This window comes from Lonchura striata, chromosome 2, assembly GCF_046129695.1.
Source record: "Lonchura striata isolate bLonStr1 chromosome 2, bLonStr1.mat, whole genome shotgun sequence".
Classification (NCBI taxonomy): Eukaryota; Metazoa; Chordata; class Aves; order Passeriformes; family Estrildidae; genus Lonchura; species Lonchura striata.
This window is the reverse complement of record NC_134604.1, coordinates 93,337,521-93,358,647: the sequence shown is the minus strand read 5'-3', so window position 1 is coordinate 93,358,647 and position 21,127 is coordinate 93,337,521. Positions and strand designations below refer to the sequence as shown.

General features: G+C 37.7%; 1 protein-coding gene across 1 annotated transcript in view; it reads right to left on the bottom strand.

Moving 5' to 3' along the window:
- Positions 1 to 1,064: 1,064 nt before the first annotated feature.
- IRS2 (insulin receptor substrate 2) overlaps positions 1,065 to 21,127 on the bottom strand; it is a 28,730-nt gene continuing 8,667 nt past the window's right edge. The window contains exon 2 of the mRNA XM_021545605.2: positions 1,065 to 3,604. Within this exon, the coding sequence (XP_021401280.2) occupies positions 3,600 to 3,604 (5 nt within the window). The 3' untranslated portion in view covers positions 1,065 to 3,599. The remainder of the gene's footprint in view (positions 3,605 to 21,127) is intronic.

Here is a 21,127-nt window from a genome sequence, read left to right as displayed (position 1 = left end):
TCTCCCCTAGAAAAGCCTACAGACAAGAAGGTCAGGACAGATGAGAGGAGGAAGTGAACGTTCTCTCTTGGGGAACATTTACATTTATTTCTGCACTTTTTGGCTTATATGGACAGTCTAGCAGCCACAGGATGATCCTACTGCTGCAAGAAAGAGAACTGCTCTTTTCCATTCAAGCCACTTTCAGAGGAAGGAACAGTGAGCCAGGTTTTGCCCTTTAAAGGCCAAAGTGTACAAATATGGTCCTTGAAACATCAGGCAACCATGAAAGTACCAGCCACTTAGTGGAAGATGTGGCCAGAAGAATATAACATACATAATACATAACATAATTTAGCATATATATATGTATATATACATATATATGTATACATATGTATATAATGTATACATAACATAATATAGCATACATATCCCAAGGCAGGACTTTGCCTCAAATGAGTTTAAACATGAAAGACAGTGAGATCATATCTCCTTACACCAGCAGGCCTTGCATCTGATCAAAGATATGTCACTCAGACACTCTTGAGCTTAAGCAACGGAGTTCTCACCAAGACTGCTGCAAAACAGACACCAAGCTTTTTATGAAGTTACTATTGTTATCCCCTGCCCTTCATTGCCACATTCCCTGTCAGGAGCCTGATCCACACCCATCACTTTCCTGGGTGCAAGGAATACTGAAAAAAGGGTCCACTATTAGGTGTGAGACACATTCCTACTGACCAAATGAGGCTACAGTGACCCTGTGGTGTCTCAGACTGCAGCCCAGATTCCCTGCACACAAGCCAGCAGCAGGAGATAACTACAAACAGAATTAGGTTCCCACTCTCCTTGAACCAGCTTAACACAGCTTCTACAGGGCAAGCCTGTTCTCACTAAATAGGCTGCCAGAAGGACTCCCACAACCTTCCACTCACTTTTAAAACTGGAATTAAGATTATTTCTGCTCCTAGTTATTTCCTCAAATACACAAACTTCACTTTTAGAAAACCAATTGTTTTATCCTTAAACAAGATTTAAAATTATTTCATGATGTTTAAGGAATTAAAAGTAAAGCAAGTATGTGCAGTGCCATAAGATTTATTCACAGAAAGCATGTTTCCATTCAAAAGAGGGAAAAAATTGATTTTATGTAAACAACCAGAAAAATCCACTTCACCCCTAGAGAAAATAGGCACACAAATACTTTACTCATTTCATAAATAATGTATTTTATTGCATATGGCTATTAAGGAGAGCATCCATGAACAATACAGACTAAATACAATACACTACTCTAGTTCCATTTATTCTGGTCTCCAGCAGCATCACATTTATCCCTATATACAGCGTGTACATTGGAAGACACAGCAAGATAAGTTAAGTCTCTTGTCATATCACAATAGCAAGAAATATATTTAACATCTTGATATCCAGAAACAATACGTACCCAAAAAGAAAACACTGCTTAATAACTGTTAAGGTTATATAGCAAAAAATATTTTAAATTTAAGGTAAGTCAGGCAAAATGTACAAAGACCCAATATACATTGTGAAGTTTTAGCAAACATAACATTTATACATTTTGGTTCCATTCTGTAAACTAAATTAAGAATGTAAGTATTGCATATGCCTTTGTGAAATATACAGGATAGAGAATATTTTATTATTTTGTCAAGTTGTTTTATTTTTTTTTTAAGTTTCTGTATGCAGTTGAGCCATTTGCTTTAGTGGCATGACTTTGTAATTGATACAGAGGGATACTTGAAAATAGAGGCGTTCAAAACACTGAATTAAGCAGGTACCACACTCAGTGCTGGTGGGGAGTGGAGAGGGGTCAAACAAAAAATGTCAAAGGTATGCAGGGTCTTTTAGTTTCAGACTTGAACAAGCAGCATTTTAGGATGTCTTAGAACCATTTATAGCATTAGTATTAGAGAAAAACTCAATCAGATCAGATATTTAAATTGATTTTAGATCTAATATTGTATTAACCTATGCATTGCTGTGATTTAAGACCCCAAAAATTACACCGAAAAATAAAGTGTGCCATGGAGTAGGGAAGGAATTAGTTTACATTCATCTTTGTCTCGTAATACAATCCTCAGTTCTAAAAATTCAGCATGTAAGCAGGAAGACTGCATTGCCGTTCATTGTATTTGTAAGACATTGACTCGTCTTCCTCAGAAAAAAAAAAAAAATCCCTAAAAAAGATAATGCATTGTCAATAGTGAAGTACAGATTCCACCAAGCACAATGATTAAATGAAAAAAAAATGAAAGAGCCTCACATAACTCATAACTTAGTAATACTTACACGTCTATCAGAGCAGGCACTGGTGGGGTACCCTTAAAATGTACACAAACACCTGAAGCAAAGGAGAAACAAGGTGGCATGACATTCTGCTAGTCTGGTGCAACAGTTGTATGCGACTTTTGCGACAGTTGCTGCCACACCACTCAGATTTTCAGGCCACTGGAAATGTGATGCACAGTTAGCCTTGAAAAGAACTCAGGATGAGTGACTGCAATGGTTCTTCTTCCCTGTAGTAAGTGCCTGCAGCTACAATGGTGCTTTCTTGGTAAAAGGCAAATATCAGGACTCTATAGATGGCAAGATAATACTGTGTTAACATTAGCTCTTGTATCTGCCTGATACCCATTATCATCCCTGCATTCCTAGCATGCTTATGTGGATTTTTGGTTACAAGAAATGCAGCTAAGAACAGTTAGCTGAGCTTGTAGATAGAAGAAAAGGCTTTTGCAATCTGAAGTATCTACATAAACACCTATGTAGAGAGGATTAAACAAGTGTGCCAAAGGTACAGAGATACCCCTAATACAGGTTGATGTTTTTAACTTATGTTGCTTCAGTTACACATTTTACGCTTTTTAACTACTCTGAATCCTCTGTCCAAGCCTGATTCACAGAGTTTCATCCCATTTTAGACTTTTCAGTGCCCTGTTTAGGCTTTGTCTAAGAAGTAAACCCTGCGGCTAGTGATTCAAAACCCAGCAGCAGCAGCAGCAGCAGCTGTACAAGTTGCAAGTTCAGTAAGGCTGGCGACAGTTCTTGAGAAACTCAGCACAGAGATAAAGGAGTTCTGTCGTACACCAACACCGCAAATCCGGCTTTACTTTGAACTGAGGTAGTACTGTCGTAGGCTTGAAATTATGCCAGTAAATACCAGATCTTGCTGCTTCAGCAGGTGTTACAGAATCCCCTAATATGCCAGAGAATAAATACAGTTTGTCTTTGAAGAAAAAGAAAATGAAGGCATTGGCCATTAGTTAAAGAGGCCGGCAGAAAAGTTCCTATGATTTAAAGAGCATCTTCAACTTCTGTCGAAACAGCAGCAAAATGATAATATAGATGCCATGGACAGGTAATGAGTTAGGCAGGTTGCCTTCCCTTCCTCCCAGATTTGTTGTACAGCTTAGCCCACAGCAGTTTTGCAACTGTTAGGACCAACACTAACAACAATAAAAAGTAAACGTTAAGCAGCTTCAGTTCCCAAAAACAAAAACCAAAAAACCAAATAAACAAAAAGGTGTATGCCGAGCAGCTTCTTTGAATGTTGTACTCTGTTGTCTGAGGTCATGATGAGAAAACTAATTCCTTCACTCTGAAAAGAAAAATGAAAGAAGGTCAATCAAAGCTGCAAAATTCTTTTCATATATATGATACACACAACACAAAAAATACCACAGAGAGATGATTCAGAATGGGTTTTCATGTTGAAAAAAAAAAAAAAGCAGCTGTTCAATAATTGCTTTCATATTTGTACACCATAAGGTATTGCAAAGGCAATAATAAAGGGAGTATTCTCCAATCCAACACCACTCCCTTTTTTTCAGAACCTCTCAGCTAAGGCTCTTCAGATCAGCAAACTGCAGGACATAGAATGGGCTGGAAAACCTTACACAGAATCCCCCCCACTCAAGTTGTTTTTTGCATCAGTGGAAAGGAAAAGGGGTTGGAGAAAATAGATACAAGTTTAACTCTTTTTTTGTTAGCTGGATATTACAAAATGCTTTCCATTTCTAGACATTAAAAACAGGTTTGAGAAAAATTACCTTGTCTTTAGAGAAGAAGTCTACTAAAAACATAAGCAAAGTATAGAAAGAACCTTCTTTAAATTTAGTTATTTGATTTACTAAACAACTATTACTCCAGAAGTAAAAAAAATGAATAGGTATGCAAAAGGAAAGAGGCTTGTCCCAGTTACTGACTACAAAGCTGGTTTATATAGTCAAGGTGAATTATGCAGTAAAACAGAAACTGATTACAATGAAACCCATTCTATTTTAAAGAATGCAGTTAACTCTTGTAGTGTTTCTTTACTGCAAAGAAATAATGGTAGCATGTGCCTACCTCACAATGAAACATTATTATTTATTAACTCACAGTATTAAAATTATTGTCTATTAAACATGGCTATTAAAAATAAAAATTTTATAGTTATAGCAATTTTATTTGTTGTACGTTGTCCCCACCTTTACAAGTTAAATGAAAATTTTAGTTAGATGATGTATTATATGAGTTTTTCTAAAAACAAGTTATTTGGAACATTTTGGGAACAAACACTTACTTAGAAAAGCCTATAGTTTTGACTGTATTGATACAGGAAGTCAGTATTCCTATATATTTTAATTCCTTTGGGACCACAAAGCCAAAATAAATGAGATACAAAACATGGATCTTAAAGTAAGCCCAACACTTATCAGTGCAAGTTTCAATCCATATAAGCAGCTGATAAACCAATACAAAGCCTTTTCCATCAAGTTTACAAAAAAACAAAGGCTCATGTATCTTGGCATACATGTAAGACTTGATAAATTGCTTTGAATCTATGACAGTTAAGGTTTACTCAAGGCATTAGTAGTGCTGGAGTCAACTGGAGCCACTATATAATCAAATACGTAGGATATTGCTTGGGATTTTATTTCCTGCCATATCTTGAGATTAATTAATAACTTGCCAAAACCAAAAGGAAAGTGCCTCATAACTCTCACCCACTGCCATCTACTTGCTGCCACTTTTCTGATCAGAGACTAAAGCAAATCTATTCATTTGATCTTCAGTAAATGAGTTTTCATTGTTTGTTCTTGACAGGTGTTTTAAGAACTGGCTTATGAAACATCTCAGAGGGAGCTCCAAATCTGCCAACACCATCCCAAAGGGCTGTGTGGGTGAACATGGGGCAAGGATGGACAGCTCTCAGATGGGAGCAGCAATTCCTCATTTGAGGAAGAAACACTTAACAAACCACTTTGTCTCCATTTTTGTTCAGGAAAGTACCATAGATGCATCATGTAAACAACTAAGTGAGTATCCAAAGACACCTGCTAACTCTGTGCTCTTGCTTCCCTCCTTCAAATGAAAGCCAACATGGCAACTAAATTTACATTCCCCAAAGTGAGCATGAGAGTGAAAGCCAAATAAAGTATTTAAAAAAAAAAAAAAAATCCTCATCTTCAGATAGAGAAATTTCTGGGAAATGCAAAGGATACAAACAAGTATGATTCCAGAAGTATGCCAGTCTAGAGCAGACATGAGGGAAGAGTATTAGTATATCTGATGTTGTTCTTACAGTACAGCAGGTACTGTTCAGTCAGAATTAAACTGGAGGAGGTGAAGGGGCTGATGCTTCAAAGCATTTCCATACTTAGTTGGCATGGTTTTGTAGATGGATGATAGGACTGTGGGCACAAGTGTAAGACCTTATGATGCAATAAGCAAATCATCCAATGAGTCTATAATGATGAGCTAGAACTCAAAAAAACACCCCAAACATAGTCTGCAATAATAAAACTATTTTCTCTGACTTCAATAAGCTTTGAATCATGTTTTGAGTAAGCTCTGAATCAATAAAGGAAAAATAACTACTGTTACCACTTGACCAATGTAATAACAATGTCAACTTCAAAGGAAGCCTACTTGGAAAAAAAATTGCAAGTTCCATGCCAAAGTAAAAAAAAAAATAACCAAACAACAAAAAAATCAATATAATGTTTATTTTTACCCCAGAGATTAGTATCTTTTATTTATTTCAAGCCTCAGGTCAACCTTCCACTTGCACAGCAAGTCACAGCAGTACACACTGTCTTTATACAGGAACTCAAAATTCCTACAGCACACGAACATATTCTTTGGTAGCTTCATTCCCCATGGGCATGCACTAATCAAAATACGAAGTCCAGCACTGTGTCAATACTGAGGTTTCATCTTGGTTTTGAGCTTTATTAAGAAAAGCATCCATGATCACTGCCAAGTTTCCAAAACTACTTAAGTCATTTGATTCTACCAGTGCTTCTCGGAGAATAAATCAGAGAATAAACACACACACAAACTGCTATGAAACTACCAAATACTCGTAGACTTGCTAAATACACTGTGAAGAGAATACAATGGTTAGTCAATTAAAGATCTACTCTGCTTATTAATTTTCAAAGTCAGTAAGCAGCAAATGCAATTTTTTTTTTATTTCTAAAAATAATTCTCATCTGCTAACAAGCACGCAGGCAGAAACAGTTAATCATGTGGCTCGTGGCAAAACACGTTGCTGGTTATTCATAATCAGTAAATTTATTCCACTGGCAGCGTGACTGCCAGAACACATCAGGCATTGGACACAGAACCCCCAGCTCTGCTGCAGGCTTCTGCCCTGACTCCAGGAAAATCACTCAGCGGCTTTATCCCTTTGTTTCTCCTCCCCATGTCGTCTGCCAGATCGATTAAGGCTGTGATTCTGCTAACTAACTTTTCCTGGAAGTGCAATCCTGTTGATACAGCCAGACTGGAGGTTAACAACAACACGTGCATCTGCAGGCATCAGGCCAGGCCATTAGACAGCGCAACCCAAGGAGCTGAATCCCACGCACAGAGGTCTCTTTGATACACCAGAGAGGAGATGTATGGCCCTGGGCAAAGCTGCTGGCCACCCACAAAGGGGCAGCGGAGCCTCCATCGGCAGGTCACAGTGCCCTCGCAGCGCTGGAGCTTTCTTTAGCCCCAGGCACGGTGCGGCCGGGTGCCCGGAGATGGTCGCAGACGCGGCTGCGGGCTCGCAGCGCCGTCCCCCGCGCACACAGCCCTGTGTGGGCAGCGCAGCGGAGAGCGGCGCCCGGCACAGCCCTGCTGCCCGGCCGGGCTCAGCCCAGCCCCCGAGGCCGTCCTCACTGCGGCACACACTTCCTAAGGTCACAAACTTGGCCAAGCACCCAAAGCCAGATGCAGCCTGACTGCTACCCAGGCTATTACAGGGAAGCGCAGAGTGGGAACAAAATCCTGACCAGGCTCCAGCTCTCATTAAGCAATGCAATGAATACTGTACTTAACGTCATAGGTAACCCTGCTAAAGATAACAGCTCAACTCATGCGCTGAGCTATGGCTCTCCAGAATTCCAGAGAATCTGTGCTCCACTCAGCAGGACTACTCTTACCAAATAAAGCTGAGCACCGACACTTTCAGAGGAACAGGTTTCAATCAGACCTTAAACATTCACTTTACCAACACTTCACAGGAAAACATGAAGTAGTATGCTCTAAAAGTTTACAAAGTTCACGAATAATATCCATCCAAAGTAAAATGTTTCCACATTTGATGAGAAAAAACAATTTAAACCATGAAATGAAAAAGCCATGTTATTTTTATTTTTTAAACAAATCATGGTTGATCATAATTGGAAACATGCTGCACCAAGTAACCAGGCTCTTTTGATATGTTATTCCACTAAGAAATGGTACATGATGTTGTTCAGATATGTCTCTTGTTTTATGAATTTAAAAAAGTAAGCACCTGGTCAACATAGATTCTTCATGACAAAAAAAAAAAAAAATCACTAAGTTTCTTTAGAGTAGTAGAGATTCTGCATCTACAGTAACCTATATTAAAATAAGCTTGACAGTACTTTTAACTATTGTGTCAAATTGCTAGAATAGTATCACTTTGAACTGCATTAATATAACCAAGAGGAAAGATTAACTTTTAAAGTGGGAAACAAACTGCTAGATTATCTGGAAAAAGATGTTGCATGTCAGTACCTGCAAATACCTTTTGGGTTTGTATGCCTCAAAAGCATATGTCTTGAACATACTGCCAAGAGGTTAAAATGTTCATCTGCTGTCATGGACAAATGCCCCAGAATTTCTAGTAAGCATCAACTTTTAACCAAAGGTACTAAAACCAGAATTATTTGTATTTGATGCCATATATTTACATGATAAATACTTATTTTACCTATTGAAGTTTAAGCAGTTGAGTCTATAGTAGAAGTACAGATGGGCTATGCTTAGTTGACTTCAGAATTTGATATAATTTGTGTTTCATATAATTTTGTCAAGTTTCTTATAGATTTTGTAGTACTAATAACTAAACATTAAAATCTAATAATGTGGAAAATAAAATTATTAAACTTACAAATGTAATTATAACAAATTTCTAGTGCTGGTCCAGAAATACACTTTCCATATAAATTATAATAAATATAGACACTTCTAATTTAAAATTAAACTAAACATGCTCATTTTCCCCAGGACTAACTTAATACAGCTGCAATTATATCTCTTAATTTCAGAGCCACGGTCAATGTCTACTTTTAAACAAGTTTGTATACATGGGATTTAATCCCATGTTTAGGGATAAAATAAATTAGCTAGAAACCCCTCCACATAGTACTATCTGAAATATGTTCAATTATCCTATCCGTTGCAAGTTGCTTGGACAACCATTCAAAAGCATTACATGAAATGAAAAAAATCAAGCAGCTTTCTCTGAGTAAACAAAATGCTAGAAAATAAAAATGTTTAGTCCTTCTGCCCTTCCACTGGGAGCTTGTAAATAGGACAGAAACACAAATGCAGAAGCAGCAGATGTGAAGATAACATAGAAAATTTGCCACTGGAGAGATCTGTCTGTGGCAGGCAGTCAAAGAGCCACTCCACAGTACACACACAGCATTTAACCATCATGGAAGAAGTCATGCTCTTGGTTGACGACCATTATCACACATGTGAAATTGCCTCCCACCTTACATATCAGTGCAGATTTAACACCCAACACCACAAACATGGGCTCAGTGGGGCTGTTGGCTTGAAGTTACAGCTCTATTCACCACACCAAGCAGAAAGCACAGCTTTTCCCAGGTGCAGCCTGCCAGCAATGTGGGAACTCCAGCAATGCCACTTTGCACACAAAGTGAGGCTGGAAGTTTCTTGAGACAGAATTTTTGCAAAACAACATACATACTCACCTTCCAAGTGATGAGGAGAAAGGCTGGAAGGGATCAGTGACTAACACACTGAGCTACCTACCAACCCCATCACTGGAGACACAACAGCAACTGAATCAGCATGCCTGCCCCAAAAGGATATACTAGGCAATACTCTGCTAAATTCTACCAAACTCTCTGTGTACCTCTGCATTTCTGACCTACTCACCCTATGAGAAGCCAGCCATTCCAACTCCTTAGAGTCAAGGGAAGAAACAGAGACTTTTAAGGAACAATTTTTCTGCCCTATTTTATACTGAGCTCTGATGAATAAGAGTTCTGAAAGGTCTCAAACTCTTTGAGGCATACAACTTGGTATACCTTTTAGCAACAGAGATTATACCCTTTTACACACCTTTACAATTGCTGGGATGTCAAAGGCATATTCACGCCTCTTCTAATTTATATCAGTAGTCATTAACAAGGTCAACAAGTTTTGACAAGGAAGAAGAGCTCTTGTGAAGCAGAGCTTGATATTCTTACACAACTGCCAACTGAAATGCCATCAGACTTCATTGTCCTATTTCCAACAGGTGGAAAAAAAACCAAGACAGTACAATCAGACTTCTGGTTCAGATCCACAAGTGAGAGTTTGACTGCCATTCTACATAACACTAGACAAATACCAAAGTTCAAGAACTGCTCCTGAGCCACTAGGCTGAAAACACATGCCTGAAAACACAACATTAGAGCATTCTCAAAGAGCTTAAAAGTATGCTTTTTCCCTTTCCCACTTGAGATAAAAAGTAATCTTTTCCACTAGTTAAATTGAAGGAATATTTACATTAAAAATTTAAATAGTCATAGGAACCGTGATAAGGGCCCATGTAAGTTGTGGGAAGTCATGTTCAATCTCCCTTTCTATTATAGTGGATATCTAATTATTCCATGAAAACAGATGCAGTAAGAAAGAACAAGAGCACTCTACCAAACAATATATGGTTAAAACATGTCATAAAATGGTGAGGGGGGAAAGATAACTTGAGATCTTTTTTCAGCCAGAAAGATACTGGACATGGGTCAGTCCCAGGTAAGTGCTCCTGCCTCATAAATATTGTGGCGAGGGGAACAGAAACACTACACCCAGGCACTCTTTCAAAGACTAATCCCTGCCTCTATCACTGCCAAATGGGCTTAGGCACCTAGTATCAAAAGAGGTTTCAAATTTACAAGAGAATCCTAGAGGAAGACATTTATCTTCCAGAGAGCAGCAAGTTTTAAAACACAGGGCTCTCCAACTTTCACGGTCAACCACCCTCCTGTTCTGTAAACTGACCTTCAGGCAGCTTACCAAGGAGACAAACACCCCTGACAAGGACATACAGTCAGGCATCTCACCTGCCACCTAAACACACTGGATGGTCACACACTAAATGTTAGCTGGCTACTGCAGCTTTTGGACTTTCAGATTAGGAGATATGTCCAGAGAAATGCATCTTCTTGCAGAAGAGAGACACAGGGAGAGAAGTGAGAAAAAAAGAAGGCAGGGAAAGCATAAGAGGAACAACCTGGCATACACAGGAAGGAAACCATTTCCCTGCAGCTTTCTCTTCTTGCTACATCCCCACTTAAAACTCTTGAGCAACCTGAAGTGAGATAAACATTTTAAAGGCTTGTTTTCCAATTTAATCAATACTTTTCTTGAGATCTTTTATGGTCTCACCCTTGTCAACGTAAGTCTGTCAGTAACAGAGAAGTCAGGAAAAGATGAAGCTAGGCAATAAGTTTCATCATGTTCCATCACTCCCTGAAATCACCACTCCCTGAAACCATTTAGTGAAATGAGCACTATAACACAAAAGTGCTGCATTGAAGCAGGTTATACTCTCCCCTAATCCAGTTTTCCTCTCTCTGGCAGTGGGTCAAAAGCAGCTGCATACAAAATCCAAGATACGGATTTTGAAAATGGAGGTACTACCCAAAGTTCTCTTTACTTTCTAATGATTTACCTATAAGGACAAGCCAGCATGTTAGAGACCATGAGCCAAGCTCTTAACTTCCTTGGTGCTGTAGACTAGCAGCCCTTGGCACAGGCCATACTTTCTGAAAGCCAGAATGACAAATTTAGCAGGGTGCCGTAACCCTGTTGATTTCAACACCTTCACATTATTCAGGCTTAATACTTATCACTCTACAGAAGCCCACTAAGTCTTAAAAACAGCCACTCTAACACAACCCCCCAGCAGACATTTCCTACTATTCCTTCAGCAAACAGTCCCAGTAATCAAAATGACGTCTCAAATAATGATACTTGGATTTGTTACTTACAAAGTTTCTTCTATTCTTCTTTGCATGAAATACTTTGCTAAGAAATGCTAGAAAAAAAATTAAAATATTCTTATGTTGCATTTTTAAAACACACATGGACATCTGTAACTTCTTACTCTGACTTTAATCTAGAGCTGAATTAGTGTTTCTTTCTGTAGTTGATATGGATTTTATTGCATAAAGAAATCGGTATATTAAGACATGAAAGGAAAAATATGTATTTTTGTCACACTGACATGATAAATATCATCTATGTATCACTCCCAGAGGCTAATACTCTGTAGGAAAACAGGCAAAAAGCTTAGTGAGCTGTTTAGAAAAGTAATTTAGGTGGTTAAATCTTCTGAGAACACCAGTTTCGAAACTGGACGTTGGTCAGAAAATAATTTGTGAAAGCAGAAAGCATATAATTACATCCTCTTTCTTGCCCATATTTTACTTTCTTTCTCAAGCAAGAAAGATTGTTGTCAGCTCCACTAGATGCACCTTGAATCCTTCCCATCAAATAGTTTACTGCAAAGAAAGTGAAGCAAGCGCAGAATGATTTTCTCTGCAAGACCAAACAGATAATAAAGTTCTGCATTTTTAAGAAAGGTAATGTTAATGCAAAGCACCAAGTTTACCCACCCTCAGGAACAAGAATATGTGAGGCATGCAATCAATCTCAGTTTAGGAAATAGCACTTATTTAATTGGGTTTTTTTAGCCATAAGACTGCATTAGAAAATATTACCTCCCTCAAGAAAAAACAAGCAAAAGAACCCCAAAAAACCCCCAACTGGTTAAAGTAGGAAAAATACTATGCTCTCAGAGCACAGAGTGCTTTCACAGCATTTTTCTCAATGCTTCAAAGGGATTTCTTTAAAAAGATCAAAAAAATTAGTGTAAATTACTTGCAACATTACTAGCTCTGGTGCAAGATACACCTTCTTCTGTAATTATAAGAGCTCTCAGTAAGTATTTACAGAAACAGAGGTGTACTCTACTGTTTCACCAGTTCCTTCCTCCTCTCCCAAGTGCTCTTACACAGGTGTCTTTGTTTTGTTTTATGGCTCCTCCCCATACTTGCTGCCAGCAAATATATTTATACACAACCAATTACATTCAATTTTCTAAGAAAGGCTCACCAGTACCAATACAATATTTTTTAAAAATACATTTTACTTACAGCAATATGTCTGACCACACAACTATACAACTGACAGTCGCATTTTTCTGAAATTGTATTATGCTGCCAGGACTGTTTCTATAAAACAGATTAAAACCCAGCTTTATCACTTAGGATGGAATACTTTAGAGATTGGCTCTAGTCCCACAATGCTTAGCAGAGAATTCCCCTAAATTTCAGGGAGGCTTTCCAGCACATCAAGGCCTGCATGCATTTTCTCCTACTGCCAACATCCCAGCTCTTTAAAGCCGCTTAGGACATCTCTAATAGGTGTGATGACCACCCCAGGATATCATATTAAGAAACTATGATTTCCTGTAGGATACAATGGAGTAGCTGAGACTTTATAAAGCTGTGATGCTGTTCTAGAAGAACAGAAAGATCACAGGCACTGCCATGAAGAAATGCTTTGCAGAACACCAGTGTTTCCCCCAGGGCATCTGCACCTCTAAAGCCCAAGTTTGCTGGCAAGTGCCAAGGCCCTGATACTGTTGCCTCAGTCACATATTGTGATTGACCAGGAAATATATTGAAAAGTGTTCAGTCAACAGTGCAGAAGCTGCACAGCTAGAGAGAACACAAATCCCTTTTAATTTCACATTTACTGAACAAGTACAATATATCATCAACTAACTAAAGTACAGTCCAGGTCAAGCAAGAACACAACTATGCCACCTGATCCACATACAAATACCAGTCTTATTTCAAGTCCTTCTGCTTAAAATAAGACACTGCACAGCAGGCTTGATCTCACAAGCTGCAGATCTCTGGGAAGTTAGATGTTCCATTTCTGCCAAGCATATAGGCTCACTCTATGGTCAAGGAGGGTGGTTTTGTGCCCATCTCCAATCTCAAGAGGCTTTGACCAGCCTCTTCAATACTGAAAAAGCACCTGTATCCTTTTAATGACTACTTACAGAAGACAGACCCTTCTCTGAAGAGCAGTCATTTGGTAGGCTCCTAAGGTGCCCTGTAGGCATTACACAGTTATTACTACAGTTCTGCATAAAGTGCAACAGATTAGGCTGGATGAAAAAGAACCACCACATAGTTGGAAATCTAAACCAGGAACACGGGCCCTTAAGACATACTGGAGACATCCGAGTTGCAATCTGCAACGCAGAAGACATTAAGCAGCTTCACTCATGACACATACATGGAGGTCCCTTAAGATTCTCATGCCCTGTGGTTAACCTATAGCCTCTTCCTTTTAATTAGAGTCATGTCCATCAGACCAAAACAGGATCCCAGCACAGCTGAATTTCACAAAACCTATTAAGAAAAACACAGATAAATTGCCTCCTCTGGAATATCCTCCCTCAGCTTGCAAATAATCCCATGCTGTCTGGACTAAACAATCCTACAAAAACATTTCTACAACACAAGCTGCTTGTTTACAAGGAAAAAAATCAAGCAACCAAGCAACCTGAGGCACTAACAAAAGATACAGCGATTTTGAGTGATTTTCACTTTGATGCCTCAGCCTCTCCAACAATCATCATCCAAAAAAAAAAAAAAAAAAAAAAAAAAATCAGATTCAATCTACATTTGAGACAAGAGACCACAGATACACTTTTCTATAGAGCAGGAGTAAGTCTTGAACAAAATCATATAACCATGTTGTCCACAAAAGATATATGAAATAAACCCAGCATGAACAGCCTGTAAATGACTGGTTTCTCTGTATGAAAGCTTTTCAAATTACAGTACAAAATACTCTGTCGACTGTGTTAGAGGTCTTTATTTCCAGTAGCTATTTTTAGCTAAAATATCTTGAAAAATTAATTGAAGCAATTAATTATTACTATTCCAGAAAGATATTATGTGGTTACAAATGGCCAAAAAATTACCTAAGACAAAGAGGAGAAATGGTTCTGAGCTTCCCTATTAATATCTCATCACTGCTACAGAAAATCTTGGAAATCTCTTGTCAAATTAAAATTTACCACATTCCAGAAAGAGGAAAATTAAAGAATACTGTCACCATATGCACCAATAAAAACACACCTACTAGGAAAAAACCACCAGTAGCACATGTTTCAATGAAGAAACAGAATTTCAAACTTAAAAGACAGATGGTAAGGCTATTCATTCCAACTATTACAGTCATAGCCACTGTATACTATATCCTGTAACACTTATTTTCACCATTTTTCTTAAACTAAATCACAGAATTTACACAAGTTCCACTTGCTCCTGAATTAATTTGTAATTACAAAAATGAGACAACAGGTTTTTATGTATCAAGCACAAACAAGGCTAATACCGGGAGTAAGAAAATGATGTATATTTAATGCAAATAATGAGTTAATGTATATTGAGACATACTAAAATGTTTGGCTATAGAATCAAAACTAAAGTCTTACTCAGGTACACACACACACAACCCAGCTATACTAATGAATGAGATAAAGCCACTTCACAGCCCAATACAACAATGGGTTTATATGGTAAAAAAAATAAATTAGGATTGCAAAAAGATTTAACATACAGATTCAATAAAAGACTTTTTTGCCCACTGTTTTGACACCTTCAGCAGAGCTTAATAAAACTTTGTCTTCGAAGTAGAATGAAGTGTCAGCTACTCAGGTAACCCATAGAAAACAAACTAGAAAATCCCTCAAGAAGACAGGCAAAAAATGAATGCCTGATAGAGGATTTAAGACACCCAACAAAAGACAGGATGCACAAATGTCATCCCAGTAGGGGTAGAGAGTTTAAAGTTGTCTCCTATGCATCACTTCTCAATATAATTCACTATTTCCTATAAACATGTTCTAAAGTCCCAGCACCTTTTCTTTTTTTGTTATAAATCCTTCATTCTGTTTCTCCTATGCCTTATAAAGGATCCAGCATAAGCTGCACTAAATCAGTACAATTTTTCAGCAGAGTAGAATACTTTAGCAAAGTAAGTGGAATACCAGCCCAAATCTACTTGACACAAAATATAATGGAAATATCTCCCAGTATGTTTTTAAAACAGTAAGGCTAAAATGTTGTCACCCTGTAAAAGTGACAACAGCCAATCTATGAGAACACAGAAAATTGAAAACTTCTACTGAGGAGTGAGAGGAATAGAAAATATTGCAGCATTTTCTCTTACTATGAGAACATAGCATCCACATGGCCAGTATGGCAAGTTAAAGCTTGCCACGTTCATGACTGATGAAGCAGACTCGAGACTTAAGGAGTAATCTCAGACTCAGAAGACTCTCTAAATGACCCCTCACAATGACACCATCAAACAGCAGCCTGGCATCCAAACATCCTACACAGCTCATTGACAGCACAGTCCTGCTCTCTCTGCGTTAAGGCACACCAGCTCCACTGCGCTCACTCAAGCTGCAAGGTCTAAGCTGTTGTTTCTGCACAGTCAAGTGTGTATGCAATAAAATGAATGTCCATCAATTTGCTTCCTGAGGGCTGAATCTGACTTCCACTAAAAATCAATAATATTTCACTACTATCAAGTTCTACTTTTTTTTTTTAATAACAGATACACTATCTCATGTTACCCCATCTTACAAGCCTTTCCATTTACTGTCCTTTGAATATTCACAATAAGGGTGGCGAAGGAGTAGTATGAGGGAAGAGAGGACCTAAACTAGAAATCACTTACAGTGCTGAAATACACCAGTGCATTTGAGCTGGAAATCATCCTACTGGCTAACATTCAACATCCAATTATCATCAAGTTATTTATTTATTTACAGGCCACACAATCTACCATTCATATGAAAAGACATCATTCAAGGTTAAATTTAAAAGCTCATTTTTACTGAATTATCATTTGACATTTGAAGATTAAAACTGAACTGTATAGTAAGTCACCTTTCTGTAGATATCCATAGGAAAGCAATATTATCCTAGCACTCATTAGAGCACGTTAAGTCTCTCTCTGGTATTTGTGAAACAAACTGCTAGACTATTGGGATTGCAAAACAATAAGTACTAACAGTTTTAAGTTTATGGCCAATTATTTGAAGTATTCTGTGCATCAGGGTCATATATATACATATATATATATATATATATATATATATATATATATTCCTAAAGCTTGTCCACATAGCTAATTTTTTCTTGTTAATGAGCACTAATTCTGTATCTTCAACATTCAGAAAATTACTTAATTTTGTATTGTTATACAAGACAGACTTCAAATGCAAACATAAATGTTTGAAGGTTTATGCTAGATTAAAACTAATTAGTTGGAAATAATTTAATACTGACTTTCCATAGTTCACAAACAACTTTCACTGCAATCACCAAGACAAATATTTATCATTTATGTACAGGATTGTTACAATTAAAGTGTATTTTTTCTTTTTGTTATGCTAAAAAGACACATAGGAGATTATTATAGTTCTATTTCATTAATTTTGGCTGAACTAATTGCTCAGGAATGAAAGCTGTTGTAGAAGATGCAAGTCCAGCCTCCTACAAACTTTACCAAATGTTTATAAAACATTTGGTGTAAAAATGAATGATGTTACAACACAACCGAGTGCAACTGACTTTCAGGAGAACTCTACCTCCACCTTCCAGTTCCAAATCTCATTATTCCATCACAAGAAGTCTTTTTTATGTATAAGTAAAAATTTTGGTTAGACACATCCCCTGACTGATTTGTCTTTTCAAGTAAACTAAAAACAACTCACTGGAGTTTTTGAAAAAAACACTACCAGGGGAACTAGCAAAAGGACTACTTAAGAAATTCACTCCCTGACTTCTCAGTAATTCAAGCTTGGGAGAGACCACAGTATTTGAAGCCGTCAATTTGGTGATGTAAAAGTTTTGCCTCAACTAGAAAACTGGTGAGGTTTGCATCCATTTGTCAATTCTACTCTTATTCTTTTAAATAATGCTAAAATGTAAGATTACTAGTTATTGCCAATAAGTTTCTATAGCCTAAACGATCTCCGTCTGAAGGCAGACTACACAGAAAACATTATTGTTTTCTTGTTCTTGAGCAACTATTCAACATCACTGACTTCTACATAAGAGTTAAGCCTAGCCTGGCCCTAAAAGACTATGTCTTGTTCAATCGTATCTTGACTTCTGGTGAGATAAAGTCTAGATTCAAAGCAAAAACCAAACAAAGAAAAAACATCACAAACAAGCAAACAAACAAAAAAAAGCAAACACCAACAAACCCAAAATAGAAAAGTCTTCATAATTCCAATTCCCCACCTGAACTGACAATGGCACCTAATTAAATGAGGTAGACATGACTGTCATAAACACTTTCTAAAATAATATACTGCCTCAGTCGACACTATGTAAGAGACTAATCAAAGCCAGCTTAGATCTTATTTCATTGACATGATTTTCCCACTGTTACTGGAATGATTTATTGATTTGTTTGTGACTGAAGAGAATCAAAGTCCTCTGCCTCGAGTTGCACTTCCAACAGTGTTCTTAGTCTACTTTAAAGTATCTGTGAAACAGATTTGGAAACTGAAACTCAACAAAACAGTGAGTTTTGTATCACAGCACGTATCAAACAAATTTTACTAAAGCATCACTTGGAGAAAGCTTGGAAAATTCTGCAAAGTGCTCTACTATTTCTAAGAAACTTCTGCTGTTCATGATTATCAGCAAATTTGCTATTTTGGCATCAGACTAGAGCCCCAGTGCCTCCATTTCTGACCCCTTCAAACAAAAACAAGCTGCTCAACAATGTCTAATCCGTGCGTCATGTAATCCTGCTTAATACCCTACAAACTCTGGGTAATATTTGGGTAGTTTTTAAATTTAGCAAAGAACATCCTGGCCTAGTTCAAAGATACCCTTGCCTTGGGTAGTGTCCCCTAAAAACATCGCCCACACTAGTTCCAAAGGAGAAAAGCGAACACACACATAGGCGTAAGAGAAATGAACAAAAAATAAAAGAGACTGTCTAATGTCATCATGAAAACACAAAAAATTACAAATCAAATGACTGAAATAGGAATGCATTAGGCAAACACCAAACACACCACTCAAAGAGACATGCTGACTTTCCAAGAGCGCTCAGGGCCCCATGTACCAGGAGGCGCACGCAGCTCCCTGTTCGCGGCGGGGGCAGAGAGCGCCGCGGAGCCAGCGCACAGCCCGCACAACCACGCCAGCCTTCCTCCCATCAACACAGCCATCAACAACATCACGCCGCTCTGCCAGAGAAACAGAAAATCCCTGCCCTGAGACACCGTTTGCTTTCTGAAGCGTTATTATCTTACAAGTGGCTCATGCTACAAACTCTACCAAAGAGATCAAAACTAAGTCCCATTGTAGTTCTTCATCATACTGTCCTGACTGTCCTACCTATGATCTCTCAGACCCTCACTGAAGGACAAATATGTTCCCATTTTGTTTATGCTGTCAGGCAGACGGTCTCCAATCATTAGCCTCTTGTCAACAGCGATGCTGGGGTAGATTACTACTGTGTAGTGCTTGTAATGGCAGGTGCATGGCCCTGGGGCTGCCATCTGCCAGGAAGGAAGTGTTCTCCTCCAGGATGCTGAAGAGATTGACAAATAATGTAAACAAAACACCGAATCATTCCTAATCTACGCAATAAAGCTATTGCATTACACTTCTGCAGTGTAGATGTCACCATTCAGAAGTGGGGGCTTCGGTTTGTGGCTTGCATGGTTTTTTCCTAATTATTTTTGTGATTGATTTACTGAGATAAAAACACACTCTGAAATAACTTTTCTTTTAACTGAGGTGGGCAATTCTGCATTTGAAAATAAACAAAAAAAAAACCACCCTAGCATCAAATATGTTTATTTTAGAAATTGTCTCCCCACTGTTCACTTTTAACAAGCCTCTTTCCAGAGAGTATTTGCCTGCAGTGCGAGGAAGAACTTGATTTTTTTTAAATTACTGCTTTTGATACATCTGTACACAATTTGGGGTCATCATCACTGATAAAAATAAATTGAGAAAATTTTGAAGTAGTTTTTAAAAGTAAAAATAGTAACGGAACTCCAAGTGTTGTCCTTGGTCTTCTAAATTAATTTCTAAAGGGATTTCTCTTCATCTGAATGAAAATCTTTCCTTAACAGTCCCAGTTTAGTATCCAATTTGTCACCTGAGCTACCAAGCAATAGCATAACTCCATGGAATTATGCAGGCACTCACCTATTCTTCAGAAAACTTACTCAATACTGCTTAATTGGCTACACAGAGATTACAGCCTACTGCTGTCTTTGAGCCAGCCTCAAATTAACTAGATGTGTTAGCAATTTAACACACCAAGGAATACTTTCAAGTGACCTTCTGTAAAGATGTAAGCAATCATTGCATTGACTTTTCTGTGGTTTGCATCAGGCTTGTAATACCCAAGTTTTAAAAGCTTGTGTTAACTACAAACCCTACAACTAAGGAATTCATTCTACATGTATTAGTGTGGAAACTACAAATGTAATCTAAACCAGGAATCCTGGCTTCCTCCAAAACTGACAAAGGGGGAAAATGCATGCTACTTTTTAACTTGCATTTAAAAGACAATGGGAATCACCTTTGCTGGTTCCAGAGCCCGGGCACACTGACTAATCCGAGAAGCCCACTTGTTAGATAGCTAAAGGCAGCTGACACAAACACAAGTGTAAAAAAAAAAACAAAACAAAACAACAACAAAACAAAGAAACACATTTTCCTTTGAAAACTCTGCTGCAGGAGAGACAGTGTTTTCAACCCCAGCAACAACGGGACTATTGAGCTGAACTTGGCTTTTCAAAGCTGCCACTCCTGACCCCCTACATACATACACACAAAACTTTAAAAATAACTACATGCCAGACAACAGACACAAAGAAAATATATCTGAACTTTAGAGGTCACTACACCATCTTCTGAAAACTCCAGGGATAATACTGATTTCCATGAATAGATCACTTCTAAGCAAACATTGCAAGAAACTACAAAAAAAAAAACCCAGAGAGTTGTGGAACTTTCATAATTACAGATCCAAATTTACCAAATCAGTCAACATACACACTTTAAATTGCTATTACACATTGTGTATCAACTTAATGTTAAAGCTTCCACAAAATTTGCTGTATCATGACTAACACATGAACACAGACACACAAAAACATATGGACAACCAGTATAAGAAGTAGAAAAAAAACACAGATATAACCTTTGTTAGATGTTTATTACTCCAAAAAGAAATATATTAATGGTGCTTTTAGAGAAAAACTTATAGATAGAAATACCTAGATGAAATTATGCTGCCATTTTTCAGTGGATGCTTGCTATGTTTCAGCTTTATAAACCACTTCAGCATTCCAGTGTAATGAACACTATACAAAGCAAGAATAAATCTAGTGTAAAGAAACCCATGTTAATCTCTCTTTAAAAAAACAAAAAAAAACCAACAAAAACAAACCAACCCCACCATATAAAACATGCCCTAATACTCTTTCTACTCAAATACTCCTTTATTCTTA